At 51.8% G+C, this 14,761-nt stretch overlaps 1 protein-coding gene across 7 annotated transcripts in view; it reads left to right on the top strand.

Annotated features, from left to right (window-relative positions):
- The window catches only part of GRB10 (growth factor receptor bound protein 10), a 196,824-nt gene that overhangs the window by 29,411 nt on the left and 152,652 nt on the right, over nucleotides 1-14,761 (top strand). For 5 of the 7 annotated variants that reach the window (XM_079931693.1, XM_079931691.1, XM_079931690.1 and 2 more), the window contains one exon: nucleotides 4,970-5,125. Coding sequence is in view for 2 of the 7 variants with exons in the window: in XM_079931689.1 (XP_079787815.1) it covers nucleotides 4,615-4,625; nucleotides 4,970-5,125 (167 nt within the window). In the remaining 5 variants the exon portion in view is untranslated. Of the gene's footprint in view, nucleotides 1-4,480; nucleotides 4,626-4,969; nucleotides 5,126-14,761 lie in introns of all 7 variants that reach the window. The other 2 variants (XM_079931689.1, XM_079931688.1) reach the window with 1 other exon arrangement.

The following is a 14,761-nucleotide window of genomic DNA, read 5'->3' as shown; positions in this document are numbered from 1 at the left end:
GACTTTCTCCAGATGGTACATATTTCTTAAGTAGGTGACTTCTGCTGCGTCTGTGGATAACACTGTTCTCCCATTAGAAGTTCTCATCGTCTTGGAGCCTCATCCAGAAGAGCCGTGGACGTGTGGGCTCTGGGATCGCCACCTTATTAGATGCTCATGTGAGCGCTAACATTTTCCAGCCAATTGTCCAACCTTTTGTCTGTAAATAATGCCAGGCTTATTCTCTTTTTCTAGTCAGTGTTTACACCACATTTCTGTTCCTTATCTCATTGTATTGTCTAGAACCTCCAAAAGTTGTGGCTAATACTGTAACCGTGGGCTTCCTGCCCTAAGTTAATGTGGAGGGTGTTGGTGTCTCTTTCTCGTGTTAGCCACCTGCCCGCAGGAGGTGCCTGTTATCAGGTTAAAAGGGCTTCTTATTTTATGCCTCATCACTGAAATCTCAGTTACCTGCAAGCAGGGTATCCCCTCCACCCCCTACGCCCACCCCCTCCAGTTATCCTCTATGCTTTGAATTTCAGGCTCTTCCTTTTGGCTGTTCTTTTCTCTAAAAGAGAAAAAACAACAACTGTGCTGCAAACAATGGAATTGAAAGACACAAAAATGAAGAGCAGCCTTACAAATAAGTGCAAAAGGTGTCTATTCTCTTTTCTTATCACACAACTGATATTTTATCCACAAGATAAAGCAGGTGGGGTGGATTCAAACATCTGTGGATATAAATCTCGGCTCTTCCGTGTGACCTAGGTGGGTACTGCGTTGTCTCCTGGGCTTGGTTTCTCCATCCGTCAAATGGGGTGATAATTTTGCCTTAAAGAATTGACAATATTTAGTTACTCTTAGTTAAGAGCCACTCATTTCTGTGTGTCTCATTATGTGTCCCGCATGTATTTACTCCTAATCTTTGGGAACCTCTGACATGGGAGGTCGTAGAGCATTTGGTGAGGTATCTGATGTGTATGAGGTGGTAGGTCAAGGGTCATGGCCATCTCTGCAGTCATCACGGTGTTAACCTTCATCTTGGGTGACCTCGTCAGAGGAGTCAGGGGGAGCCCAGGGATTCCAGTGCCACGGGTCCTGTGTGTGCCAGGAGTGGAAGCTTGGTGGTTCGGACTCAGTCTCCGGTTAGGATAGCACGTGCTGCTGTAATGAGATTGTAACACTCATATTCACAAGCCCAGCCCTTTGTGATGGATGCTAGCACGGATTTCTATGCCAGCACGACACTGTTTTAATTACTTGTGCTTTAGAGTGTCTTTCTCTGGGATGGGAGGAATTCTCCCTTAATGCTCTGTAATGGGCAGTCTTACCATTTATTTTATTTTGTCAGTTTTCATGACTTCAGATGGATACTGCCTTTCGTTGACAATATTAATTTTAATTTTTAAATTAATTACTTGGAAGAGAATCAAAATCTTTGTGATGCTTTTTATCTTCCCATTTAGGAACGTAGTATGTTTCCATTCACCCAGGCCTTTTATGTCTCTCACGGAGGGGTGGTGATATTCTTTAGTTTATGTCATAGGGCTGTTCGAATGGCCAAACTAATGCATGCATGTATACATGTCAGCTGTGAAGAGTGGGGATTTTCCGTCTGTCATCTGGTCAGTTTGTGTGTGTGTGTGTGTGTGTGTGTGTGTGTCTGTGTGTGTCCTGCCCCTCACTGCCCTGCGACTCTGGGCTAGTTTTGGGGAGAAGTGTCCTGCCTTTTCCAGGGAGGCAGTCCCTTCATCCAGCTGCATTTCCGACCTGTGTGGCCTTGGACAGGCTTCCTCTGGATAACCCGTCTTTGGGCTTGCTTGGCGTCCCCTGGAAGCCCCATGGTGAGGACTCGTAGGCCCCTTGCTTCTGCTTGACCCTAGACTTGAGCACCGGGTGGGGTCTGGGCCCATTCATATGTTTTGGATAAGTTTTGTCGGTTTTCGTGGTGGCGTCCAGTTGGGAAGCTCTTTCTGAGACCTGAGTGCTCCGTCCTGGGCCACGCTCTCCATCCTGTGGAGCCCCGAGGGTCTGCTGGTGGACAGGCTACTGCGGGAGATGCCTTCCTGGCTGGGGCCAGGGTGTCACTGCTGAGTTGTTGCCAGACCTTTGCTGTGTGTCTGTGGTTTGAAAGCATGATGTCGGCATTTGGGTGGGAAGGTCCCTCTGTTTTAACTTCCTTGTGTTGCCAGCATCCTTCATCCTCAACGTTCTGTCATCTCTGCCCGGGAAGCAGCTGTGGCATCGCTGGGACACAGGTCCCGTCTAGGTGCACCTGACAGCACTGAGCAACAGTGCAGATCCTCAGTGCAGATCCTTTAAGCTGACCACAGGGTCTGGCAACAGCATTCTGAAACTTTATAATTACTTAAAAAACTTTGCCTTTTCTTCGATTCCCTTTCATTCATGTATTTCTCAGTTTGTCTTCATAAGCGCCTTCTTACTCTGTGAAAACAGAGTGGCCTGTGAGATCAGTAAAATACTGAAATTAAGTTTTTTGATGAAAGGTGTTCTGTCCCCTTTTGAGAGGCCCCAGACTTCATTCCAAACAGGCCGAATAGCCTCATCATGAAACTTGGGGTTTGTTGAGTGTCTAAATAGTCCCTGTTATGACTCTAAATATTTAGTGTGAGAAAGCTAGACCGAAGGAAAACTTTATATTAACTCAGGAATTTCTGGAAGATATCAGAGCCACTCAGCAGACATCAAGAGGTCCTTTGTTCCTGAAATATTTTCAAAGTAAGTTAAGACATTCTTTTTTGCCCAAGTTCCTATATTCTTTAAGATTTCAAGTTTATGTCGTGTCTGCCTGTGAAACTGCGTGAGAAGCGCTGTTTTGCCAGAGCAGCGATCAGCGCCCAGAGAGTTCCATCACTTCTGTGGGCGTGGGTGCAGCCGGCCAGGTCCCCGCAGGACGCCTTTGGGGCTGTGCTTGGCGGGGGGTGTGGGAGGTGGAGGTCCCAGCTGTGGGTGCCGGATGGGGCCATGGAAACAGCCCCTAGAGGTTTGTTCCTGATGAGGTGCTATGTCTTAGTAACTCTTTTCGGTTCATCGGGTTCAAGAATCATGTTGTCTTGTTTTTGTCTGCTGTGAAGTGCGACATCCACTTTCTTAAAAATAGACAAAAATGGTTGAAGTGGTGAGCAGTTTGACAGGCAACTATATGTCATTTTTCTTTAATTGTGGATTAACTTATGTTGCCCATTATAACAAGTAAATCTCGCGAACGTATGTTGTCAGTTGGAAGGTGTAGGCCTGAAAGGTGCATTTGGAGGTGGTCCTGGGGTATTTGGATGGGCCTCCAGGCAAAGGCTGGTTCTCTGGAGACGAGGGAGACCTCTCAGAATGAGATGACAGGCATATATGATACACTGTCGTTTTGTGACCTGGTGACCTTGCCGGACACACGAGCTCATTGTCGTTCAAAGACCCTCACGCCTCTGTGACCATGTGCCTTTTTTTTTTTTTTTTGTAAAACTTGTGGTCAACTTAGCTACTCGAATGTAGAGATGTTCCACTCGACATAAACATTATAACACTTTCCAGACTTACAAATTCTTGGAGGACCTTTCCTTCAATGCCTTTGCTTGTACGCAGTCAAATAATCTTGTGTCAGGTGTCTCCCCTTTTGACCCTGAAAGGTCAGCATCACCTCTAAACATCGGCAGCCTTTACAGCTTGCAGGTAGCTGACGTGTTCAGCACCTGACAGTGGGAGCCTTGTGTGACATGTCCTAGTCACAGTAACTAGCATTTGTCTCACATTTGCCGTGTGTTGGATCCTAAGTCTTTCCATGCATGCCCTCATCCTCATAAAAGCCCTGGAGGGAGATACTATCTTGGTGTGGATTTTGCAGCCGGGGACCCTGAGGCTTAGGGAGTTGGTGATCCACCCACAGGTCACCTGCTGAGACGGGGTGAGGTCAGGAGGCGGCCCAGGCTCTCTGGCTCCCACGCCTGATTCTTAGCCGGTGTGCCCAGCAGGACCTTCCGCAGTGGTTTTCTACTTTCTGGACCCGTGACGTCTTCCATGTCAGGTCGGAGGCAGGGCAGGTTTTGCTTCCACTTGTTGAATGATCAGGGTAAGTTAGTTTAACTTCCCTGAGTGATGTGTTCTCCACCCAAGGACACCGTGTCACAAGCAGTGACCATCTCAGATAAACAGGCACAGCGGTGCTCAGGACTCCCGTCCACGGAGCATTTGCTCTGTGCCGATTTCCCTGCTAAGTCCTCGAGTGAGCGCGTTTCATTTGGACTTGGGGAGGCTCGGCGGTGTTCCAGGGCCGTGCGCTAAAATCCTCCGGGTGGCGGGCTGTCTCCCCTCTGCCCTGTGGCGGTGCCTAGGTGAGCAGACACTCCCCTGCAGCAGGGCGAGCTTTCATCTTGGTCCCCCACCGTCTCCTCCACCCCTAGAACACTGCCTCGGCCCCCAGAAATAGCAGTTGGATCCTTGGATCGAAGGAAATAGGCAGGATTCAAACTCCCTCCCTTGGAACATGCAGGGGCCACGTGCAGAGCCTTCCAGAACCGTGGGCCGGAACCTGGTCTGAGATGAGGACAGTCCCTGTGGGGTGGTGTGAGGGCTGCAGCCTGGGAGGACCTGGGAAGAAGGTGGGCTGTGATCTGGGCCCCAAGCATGCCTGACAGGTAAACTTGGCCTTGCAAGTGGGTGGAGGCCTTGCCCGTTCCTTACCCGCATGCTTCGGGGGGTAAGGGGGGGGTGGGAGGGGAAGCTCGAGGGCAGTGACCTGGGACCAGTGGCTTCGCGTGGCTCTTCTGGCGTCTGTGGGCATTTGTCCCTGCAGTCAGTTGACGGGGCATCTAGAAACCTGCCTCTTGTGGACTTCTTTCAAAAAGAGTCTGTCTTTTAGACGGTCTTCTTGAGAAAAACAACTTCTGGAGGCCTTTTAAAAAGTATTCCTGGGCGCAGGGCATACAGTTCACACTTGTGCAACTTCAGCACATTCAGTGACGGCCTCTTTGCCTTTCAGCTTTGGAGTTGGGCACTATGCTGAGCCCGAGGAGGGGGCTGCGGGGAGCGACGACCCCGTGACCGTGACCGTGACCGGCTGCCGCTTCTCACTTGGGTCCTCTCGGTCCAGCCAGGCGGCCACCAGACACCCAGAGCCCCAGAAAACCCCCGACAGGTAAGCTCTGTTTGGTTTCTTTGCAGGGGACAGGTCTGTTCACTGTTGATTAAGGGGAGCTCGGTAAGTGCATCTTATTGCATCAGAAATGCAGGCAGAGGCATCTCACTAGGCGCTTCCTTTCAGGGTTTCTGCAGGGAGTCTCCACCTGCTCGGTGGCTTCCCCCCTTTCCCGTCTTTGAGCTGAGGTGGGTGTGAGTGGGAGATCTCGAGAGGGTGGGTCCGGGCCCTGCAGACCCCCCTCTTTGCCGCCTGCCGTGCTGCTCACTGACTCCAGCCCCCTTGCTTTCTGTAAAGTGGGTGGTGGTCTGCTCCCAGGTTATTCTGAGATGGGCCCTCAAGAGTTGGCAGCTGGTAGTTTTAGAGCTGGGCCAGAACAGAACCAGGGTAGAGGGCCATACTCAGGCTGTTTTCCAACCCTGTGTTTGGGGGTCTTCCTACTTTTAGCGCTGCAACTGGGGGCACATACATCATGAAGGTCTAGGGCAGGTGCGGGCCCCTCCTGCCTCACTGCTTCCTGAGGTGGCCGCTCTGGGGATGGACCTTCTCTCTCATCCCAGCCGGCCGGGGGCTGGATTCTTATGTTGCTATTGGTGGGTCTGAGATGGCAGTTAGAGAACTGAGGCTGGAATAGTCTTCCAGCAGAGGCGCCTGCGGGGGAGCCTTTGCTCCTACTGGAGAGTGTATCAGTCAGCTCGGCCGCCGTAACAAATACCACATTCTGGCTCACAATCCTGGAGGCCGGAAGTCCAAACTCCAGGTGTGGGCAGGGCTGGTAAGAATTCTCTATCCTGGGTGTGTGGATGGCCATCTTCTCCCTGTGTCCTCACATGATGTGTTTCTATGTCTTCTTATAAGGACGCCAGTCATATATGGGATCAGGGCCCCTGTGAAGACCTCATTTTACCTTAATTACATCTTTAAAGATCCTGTCTTCAAGCACAATTGCATTCTGAGGTCCTGGATGTTAGGGCTTTAACATGGTGCTGTTTGAATTTACCCCCTAACAGAGGGGAACCACAGACCAAGTGGCTGACAGGGCTGGGGAATTGGGGCCCACGGTGCTGGTGTGAAGGCTGTGGCTCTGTCCACGTCCATCTTGCCTCCCTCTCCCTTTCGCATCTCATTTCTCCACCTCTTCCTTTCTGTTGCCTACCTGCTGACCTATTACTCCCCTCGGGGTTTCCTTTACTGTCCACAGAGCAGAAAAGAAGGGTTGTTAATCCTTTGTGTTCACTGGGTTCATTCAGCAGATGCTTCCTGAAGAGTCAGCCTTATCTTAGAGGCTGAATAACATTGTACATAACCTGTTCCAAGTTCAAAAAGTGCACATGTGAACTCTCCGTGTTTCTCTCCAGATGGTGGTCAGGACAGTTGATCTTTTCCTGGGGTGTGACATTCTTAGTCAGCGAGACTTCTCGAACTTTCTCGAACTTTCATGGCCCTCGTGGTGAACAGCTTGTGCCTTCAGACAGGCTGCTGTTTGTGAAACGGGGGGCTTTACCCTCTTCTCCCAGCAGAGGTGAACAGAGGTCACAGGAGCACTCAGTCTCCCAGGAGAACGAATTATAGTGAACACATGCGCTTCGTGGCTGATTACAGCGCCACCTCTTTGGTGTCCGAGGCCTGGAGCGCAGGTGCTGGCCACCGGGGGCTTTGTCTCGTCTCTGCGTGGACGGCATGGTGCGCAGGGAAGACCCCTGCGGCGTGGGTCTGGGTGATGCTGTCGTGCTGGCTCTCTGCTCCTGTGTGCTGCTTTCCCTTCAGCTGTGACCCTGAGCCCTTCTGAGTGGCCCTCAGATGCCTGGAGGGTGGGGACTGTGTTTGTTTCTGGCGAGCCTTCACAGTGTCAGAGAGACACGTCTGAAAAAGGCAAGAAGCACCCCTGAGCACCCTGAGACCCCACTTCTTGGAGCACCTGACCAGCCTACACCTCCTGTCCTTCTTCTGGTCAGATCAGTCAGATGCAAAGACGTGAGCCTGTGGGTTCTGACGGCCTGGCCAGGCACCTCTCGGCATGGACACAACATTGAAATGAAGCCTCGTTTCACAGTTAATCCTGTTTGGGGCTTGAAATCTAATTATCAACGCAGTTTAAGCAGTGGGGTCTGCTGGTGTGGAAGGCATTGCGCAGGGCTTCTCTCGCTGACCTCCGAGGGTGGGAGCTGCGTCTGTGGCTGCCCCGGTCCCCAGAGGGATCAACAGGTGTAGTGACTAAAGGGTGGCCCCAAAGATTGCCCTGGGGTGGGGAGTGGATTTCCAGAACTTTTTCAGCCCCAGAACCCTTCCTTGACCTGGACTCTCCCCACGTGAGTGTGCCCCTGTTTCTTCCCTGTGTCACCATGACACCTCTTGTGATGGGGCTTCCTCAGGGATGAGGAAGTCTGCAACTTTTTTAAGCCAGTTTGTATTATTCTGTGGCTGCACACTGCACCCTTAGACCTGGCCAGACAGAGTTGGGGGGCAGGGTGGGCTCCACGCTCAGGCCATTGCCATTGGCCATCTGAAATGTGCATCTCCTCCAAGGCAGTGCCAGCCTCTAGGGGGCAGGGTGGAGCCCCTTTGCACCCTTGATGAGCCCCTGCAGTAAAGGGAACACATTGGACCAAAGTTAGACTCTGCTTACCTGAGCACATTAAATAATGTGTTTGATTGAAACCATTAGTAGATTTGTTCTCACTTCCCTGACTTTTTTCTACTCATTCTGTAAGTTCCTCGTTAGCACCCATGTGGTTGGTACCAGGTCTGACTAGGCGCTGGGGCCACCTTGGTCTGCAGACACGGAACACACCTTAGTAGCAAGACTCCATTAAGAACTCATGTTCTGGGGGCTTCCCTGGTGGCGCAGTGGTTAAGAATCCACCTGCCAATACAGGGGACACAGGTTCGAACCCTGGTCTGGGAAGATCCCACATGCCACGGAGCAACTAAGCCTGCGTGCCACAACTACTGAAGCCTGCGAGCCACAACTACTGAAGCCCGCGCGCCTAGAGCCCGTGCTCTGCAACAAGAGAAGCCACCGCAGTGAGAAGCCCATGCACTGCAACAAAGCGTAGCCCCTGCTCTTTGCAACTAGAGAAAGCCGCGTGCAGCAACGCAGACCCAACGCAGCCAAAAATAAAATAAATAAAAGTAAATAAATTTGTTAAAACAAAACAAAACTCATGTTCTGTTGGATCTGTGAGTTGGGTGGAACCTGGTCCCTGGAGTGTCAGAAAGATGCTGCATCACAAAATAAGAGGGTCCAAGAGGGACCATTTGGAGGCTAATTAGAGGAGTAGTTACTGTCACCACAGGCTTGTTACACAGTGTCCGGCCAGGGCGCCCAGCGCCTGGACGTAGGTGAGCCCACCATGGGAATCACGGATCCAGGGGCGGTGAATTGGGGATGGGGATCGGACGGCAGCAGGGTTCACAGCATGTCAAGAGGCCCGCTTGATTTGGGGTCATGGGGTCCGATTTCCGTTTTCCCACCCCTTGTCCCAAAGAGGCTTCTGAGTGTTTCCCTCAGGGCTGCAGCCCCCTGGGACCCCGGCTTCGCCGTCCTCTGGCCCCATGTTTTGGTTGCTTGTTTTGTTCTCACTGGAGAACTTTTAGGGTTTGACTCTTGGGTCAGAGCATTGCATCTCCAAGCTTGGCGTCCCTGCAGTGGCCCCGCCAAGGGCCCAGCCTCTGGTGAGCGCCCTCCCGCCATGGCCAGCAGAGGTGGTCCTGCCCCCAGCAGTGTGGACAACAGGAGGCCGCCACTCTCAGTGGCCCTATTGCCCTTGAGATGCAGTCAGAGGAGGGCTAGTTATTGTTGCAGTTATTATTTTTTAATTTTTTTTGCGGTAGGCGGGCCTCTCACTATTGTGGCCTCTCCCACTGCGGAGCACAGGCTCCGGACGTGCAGGCTCAGCGGCCATGGCTCACGGGCCCAGCCGCTCCGCGGCATGTGGGATCTTCCCGGACCGGGGCACAAACCCGTGTCCCCTGCATCGGCAGGCGGACTCTCAACCACTGCGCCACCAGGGAAGCCCTGTTGCAGTTACTTTAACTGATTTAGCAAGACAGGGTTTGGCCAAGGGTAGAAACCATTTCTCTGCCCAGTTGCATTGATCAGTCATTCCTTCCCATTTACAGTATCGTTTAAGCCAAAGCATTCTCAGAATCTAACTAAATATGGAATGGCCTCTGCCGTCCTCTTTTCAAGGACAGAAAATCACAGTGTGCCACACCGCTGTTCCGGTCCTTGCGTCAGCTCACCATGAACAGATCTTTAAGAGACTCTCATGCACTTGGCGTTGTGCTTTCTTTCCTTCCTTTCTCGGCATCCTCGTGTATTTTGGCTTCTGAATCAACACGCTCCCCTGACACTTCTATTTCTGCTTCTCTGTTTCCCCTCCCTCATCTCCCCCTGTTCACTGTGTGTCTGCTATCTACACCGTACTGAGGGCACCCTCGTGTTCTTTGGAGCACCCATATTGTTTTATTTCTGTCTCATTTTGGGTATTTAACCCCTCTGGCCCTGAGCTGGTGATGTTGCCTGTGCCTCTCCCCATCGCTGGTTTGAACCAGAGAGCAAGGCTCGTGAGGCGTCGCTGTGACCCTGCTCAGCCAGTGCGACCTCACCCGTGGCAGGATCCCAATAAATGTCTGATTCGCTCTGTTGGGTCCAGATATGTTGGGGTCTTATCTTAGCGCATTATTCTCTGATGGAAAGAATCTAAAAGTCACTAAGATTGAAGGAAGAGAAATAATCAGTTTCTCCCTGCTTTGGAGTCACGGGGAGATGTAGCTCTTCAGCTTGCTTTTTTTTTTCGAGAGTGTTTGTGATTCTCGTGGAAGCATGTTTATGACAGCTGCTCTGAGGCCCTCCCAGGGCTGCGTCTCTCGACTGTCTTCTCTCATGAGCTGCAGTTATCCTTGTTCTTGGTACGACAGGTGGGTTTCACTCGTGTCCCGGGCATCCTGGGTTTGCACTGGGTGACTGGATCCTGTGTAACCTTCTTGGCGGGGAGCTTCCCTGGTGATGTGCAGACACGGGCCTTGCAGGGTGGGTGTCTGCTGCCTCAGGGCCCTGGATGCCCCCTGGTGACCACACCCCTCACCACTCATGGGTGTGAGTCCAGCTCCTTAGCCCCACTGACGCCTTCCCAGAGCACTGCACCCCTGGGCCCCCGAGAGCAGGTGCAGGTGCTCGGCCTTCTCACTGTGGGGTGGAACGCAGTTCCCACCGGACCCTGCTGGCCCGGAAGATGGGGGAGGGGGAAGAAATGCCAGTTGGCCCCTCCTCTCACCTCCTGTTCCCCTCCTGACGCTGGCAGGGCTGGAGGCAAAGCTGGCACTGCCCCTGCAGGGGAGCTGGGTGTCTGCTTCCTCCAGGTGGGAGGTAGAAGATCAACCCCTACCCGGCCAGCTGGCATCAGGCAGAGGATCTGAGTAGGGCCGCCTGCTTCCTCCAAGCCAGGGCGGGGAGGGGAGGGCAGTTGGCTCCTCCCTCCTGCTGAAACGGGGGTGGGTGGGAGCAGTTGTCCTCTGGCCTGTGGTTGGAGTAGTGTGGGTGTCATTGAAAAGGTTCTGGTCTGGGGCTTCCCTGGTGGCGCAGTGGTTGAGAGTCCCCCTGCCGATGCAGGGGACGCGGGTTCGTACCCCGGTCCGGGAAGATCCCACATGCTGCGGAGCGGCTGGGCCTGCTGAGGCTGCGCGTCCAGAGCCTGTGCTCCGCAACGGGAGAGACCACAGCAGTGAGAGGCCCGTGTACCGCAAAAAAAAAAAAAAAAAAAGGAAAGGTTCTGGTTCTGTTGGGCATCCTTTTCTAGGTTCTTTAGTGGTGGGAACAGGCTTTCTTGGAGCTTTTCTTTTTTAAAAAATATACATATAAATATATTCTTTTTCATATTCTTTTCCATTATGGTTTTTTAAAAATAAATTTATTTATTTATTCGTTTATTTTCCGCTGCGTTGGGTCTTCGTTGCTGCGCACAGGCTTTCTCTAGTTGCGGCGAGTGGGGGGCTGCTCTTCCTTGCGGTGTGGGGGCTTCTCATTGCCGTGGCTTCTCTTGTTGTGGAGCACGGCTCTAGGCGCGCAGGCTCAGTAGTTGTGACTCACGGGCTCTAGAGCGCAGGCTCCGTAGTTGTGGCGCCCGGGCTTACTTGCTCCGCGGCCTGTGGGCTCTTCCAGGACCAGGGCTCGAACCTGTGTCTCCTGCATTGGCAGGTGGATTCTTAACCACTGTGCCACGAGGGAAGCCCTCCATTATGGTTTGTTCCAGGATATTGAATAGAGTTCCCTGTACTATACAGTAGGACCTTGTTGTTTATGCATCCTATATGTAATAGTTTGCATCTGCTAATCCCAAGCTTCCAATCCTTCCTTCCCCCACCCCCTCTCCCTCTTGGCAACCACAAGTCTGTTATCTGTGTCTGTGGGGTCTGTTTCTGTTTCATGGATAAGTTCATTTGTATCATATTTTCGATTCCACATATAAGCGATATCTTATGATATTTGTGTTTTTCTGACGTACTTCACTTAGTATGACAATCTCTAGGTCCATCCATGTTGCTGCAAATGGCATTATTTCATTCTATTTTATGGCTGAGTAATATTCCATTGTCTGTATGTACCACATCTTCTTTATCCATTCACCTGTTGATGGACATTTAGGTGGCTTCCACGTCTTGGCTATTGTAAATAGTGCTGCTGTGAGCATAGGGGTGCATGTATCTTTTTGAATTAGAGTTTTGTCTTGGCGCTGTTGTTGACTGAGCCTGTGAGTGGTTCCTAGCTGGAGGCTCCTGCCACGTGCTGTCCTGGGGGTGATAAAGAAGCCCAGGCCCTTACCGCTGGGCTCTTCCTCGTGTCCTGAGGCCCCCAGGCTGCCGTTCTCTCCGCCCCTTGCAGACTTCCTCTGCTGGTAGTAGTGCTGTGTCCGTCCTTTCTGGGACTGGATCTCCCGACTTTGGCTTTCAGGGTTTCCTCTTCAGTATCTCTTATCCCCACACAGTAGTTGAGTTTCAGGAGGAGGGTCAGAGGTGAATCGGCGGCTCCTTGGGAGGTTCAGCCGAAAGACGAAGCTGAATGTCAGAATTCTGCCGATACCTGTTGGAAGCCCAGTGTTTGTAAGGTGGGCAGTTTCTAATCTTCAGGACTCAAACTGGAAGGATTATGACTCAACAGTCATTTAACGGCTGGTAACTAATCAGGCTCCCATTCGTTTTCGAGTTGCAAGTTCATCTCTGCCATCGTTCCCCGACTCAAAACCAGAAGCTATTTCTTGCCATTGTTTCCGTTCATTAGAGTTGGGAGAAGATCTGATGGCCACTCAGGAAATCTTGGTGCCCTTATTTTGGTGACGACCAGTATAGGTACAAGGCAAGAGCTTCTCAAGACAACTCAACTTGTCCTCTAAAATATTAAGTATTGATAAATTCCTGAGAATGCTGGCTCTTTGAATATTGAAGTGTAAGGTAACAGGCATTATTTCTTGAAGCTTCGTGCTTTTAAGCAGTGGCAATCAATGTCGAAGTTAAATTTGGACAAAGTGCACTACAGGCAAAAAGCAGTTGGTGTGTTATTTGAGATAAGTAATAGGGATCTAAACCCAGTGTTCTCAGCTCAGGTTCAATCTCTCTAGGACGCCCCTGATGTCACAGGACGTGGTGGAGTCGTGCCTGGCCTGGTCCTTGCACTGTCCACAGACAGTGGGAGCTGCAGGCAGTAGATAGCCATGCAGAGCATATGCTCTGTGGACAGAGGAGGTGCAGAGACCAGATGACGGTGACACAAAGGACAGCGACAGTAATAAAGTACACTGTGCACATGTGTGTCGGGGGCTCTTGCTGGCGGTTCTGTAGATTAACTCGTGTCATCTTCACAACGGCCTTTGAAGTGGGTATAAGCTCGACCCATTTTATAGAGGAGGACACCAAGGCACCAGTAAACTAGATACAGCCCATCCCCACTATTCACTGATCTCATATTGCTAAAATTTATTTGTAACCCAAAACGGATACAATAGATGAGTTTGCCTTTTCTAGAATGTTACATAAAGGCGACTGATTTATTTTGTCTGGCCTCTCTGACTCAGCATCGTTATTTTGAGATGCGTCTGTGTTGTAGCAAGAACTCGTTCCCTTTTATTGCTGAGTAGTGTTCCTTCGTGTAACTCCATCACAGTGGGTTTATCCATCCACCTATCAGTAGACATCTGCACTGTTTCCAGGTGTTTTGCAGTTTCGATGCAGCTGCATTCTTTACTGCGTGGGTCCTTCTTTCTAGGCTCGTAGGAATGCCCTGCCCTCCTTCCATCCTCCTGCCGAAGTCCGGGGTGTCCGGTTTGGGGCATGGCTGTGGGTCTGCCGGCTAGGTCATCTGCGTTCTGGTCTGGGAGAGAGCAGGGGTAGGACTGGTCAGGAAGACGACGTCCCAGGCCAGCTGAGGCAGTGGCGAGGCACCAAGACAGAGAGGTCCCCCACCTCACAGCGCTAGACGTGTGTGGGCCTCCACCTCTCTAATTCTTGCCGAGTCTGACTGTAGTGTTAGGGGTCAAAGCGCTGTGGATGCCCTGAAGCCACCCTTACTTTGTTGACTTCACTCATGTTTCAGATGGTTAGAGGTGATTCCTGGGAGCATAGAGAACTTATTTTAGCTTTCTTCTCAGACAGCCCAGATGGCAGTCTGGGAGGCCCCGTCCCCATCTCAGCAGCAAGTTATCACGGGACGGGATGCGGAGGTCCGTGCAGGCAGAATCTGCGGCCTGGAGAGATCCGTCATCTCGGGTTTCTGCTGTCTTTGTCCTCCTAGGAAAGCGGCCAGCAACGTGAGACTGGGGACTCGTGGGTCTCTGTGGTATAAAAACTTAGCCCAGGGCTTCCTTGGTGGCGCAGTGGTTGAGAGCCTGCCGATGCAGGGGACATGGGTTCGTGCCCCGGTCCGGGAAGATCCCACATGCCGCGGAGCGGCTGGGCCCGTGAGCCATGGCCGCGGAGCCTGCGCGTCCGGAGCCTGCGCTCTGTGACGGGAGAGGCCACAACAGTGAGAGGCCCGCGTACCGCAAAAAAACAACAAAAAACTTAGCCCTTCTGGCCTTGGCAGTGGGCTTGACTTGGCTCTACATGTTGAGGAGTAGACAGACCCTAAGCCTGAGAACTACCTGTGTGTTTCTGCCTGTGGCTGGTTATTTGGAATTAAGGCTAGCATACCCTAGCCCTGCTCGATGTCTCAGTGTCTCAACCTGTTTGTAACCCTGGAAGCTTCTGCTGAACAGGGCTGCCCGGCAGTGGAGGCTTGAAGGAGAATGGCAATGGGAACCTTCACGTGTGCACCTGCTCAGGTAGAAACGAGGAGAGATGCAGTAAGGAAACCTCCTGTGTTTGATCTTTGGTCCTTATCCAGTGATGGTAGTGCATTCAGCTTTCCAAATAGTTTGACATGTGAATGGTCAGAGCCACATTTCCCAAGATGTTGTTCATGGTCACCTTTGAAGTTTTGCAGCGGGCTTTCTGCTGTGGTACCTCCTGGGGGAGCTTGGCTCTCTGGGTAGCAGAGGGGGCTCCTTCTAGGGAGCTTCCTCATGGAGAGCTGCCACCGGGCTCCCGGGTAGTCTGCAGGCCAGACAGTCCAGCTGTTTTCCAGAAACAGATTTTCCTTTTTTT

Source organism: Stenella coeruleoalba, assembly GCF_951394435.1.
Source record: "Stenella coeruleoalba genome assembly, chromosome: 9".
NCBI classification, from domain to species: domain Eukaryota; kingdom Metazoa; phylum Chordata; class Mammalia; order Artiodactyla; family Delphinidae; genus Stenella; species Stenella coeruleoalba.
Note: the sequence above shows the minus strand (reverse complement) of the source record. Positions and strands in the feature narration are given on the sequence as shown.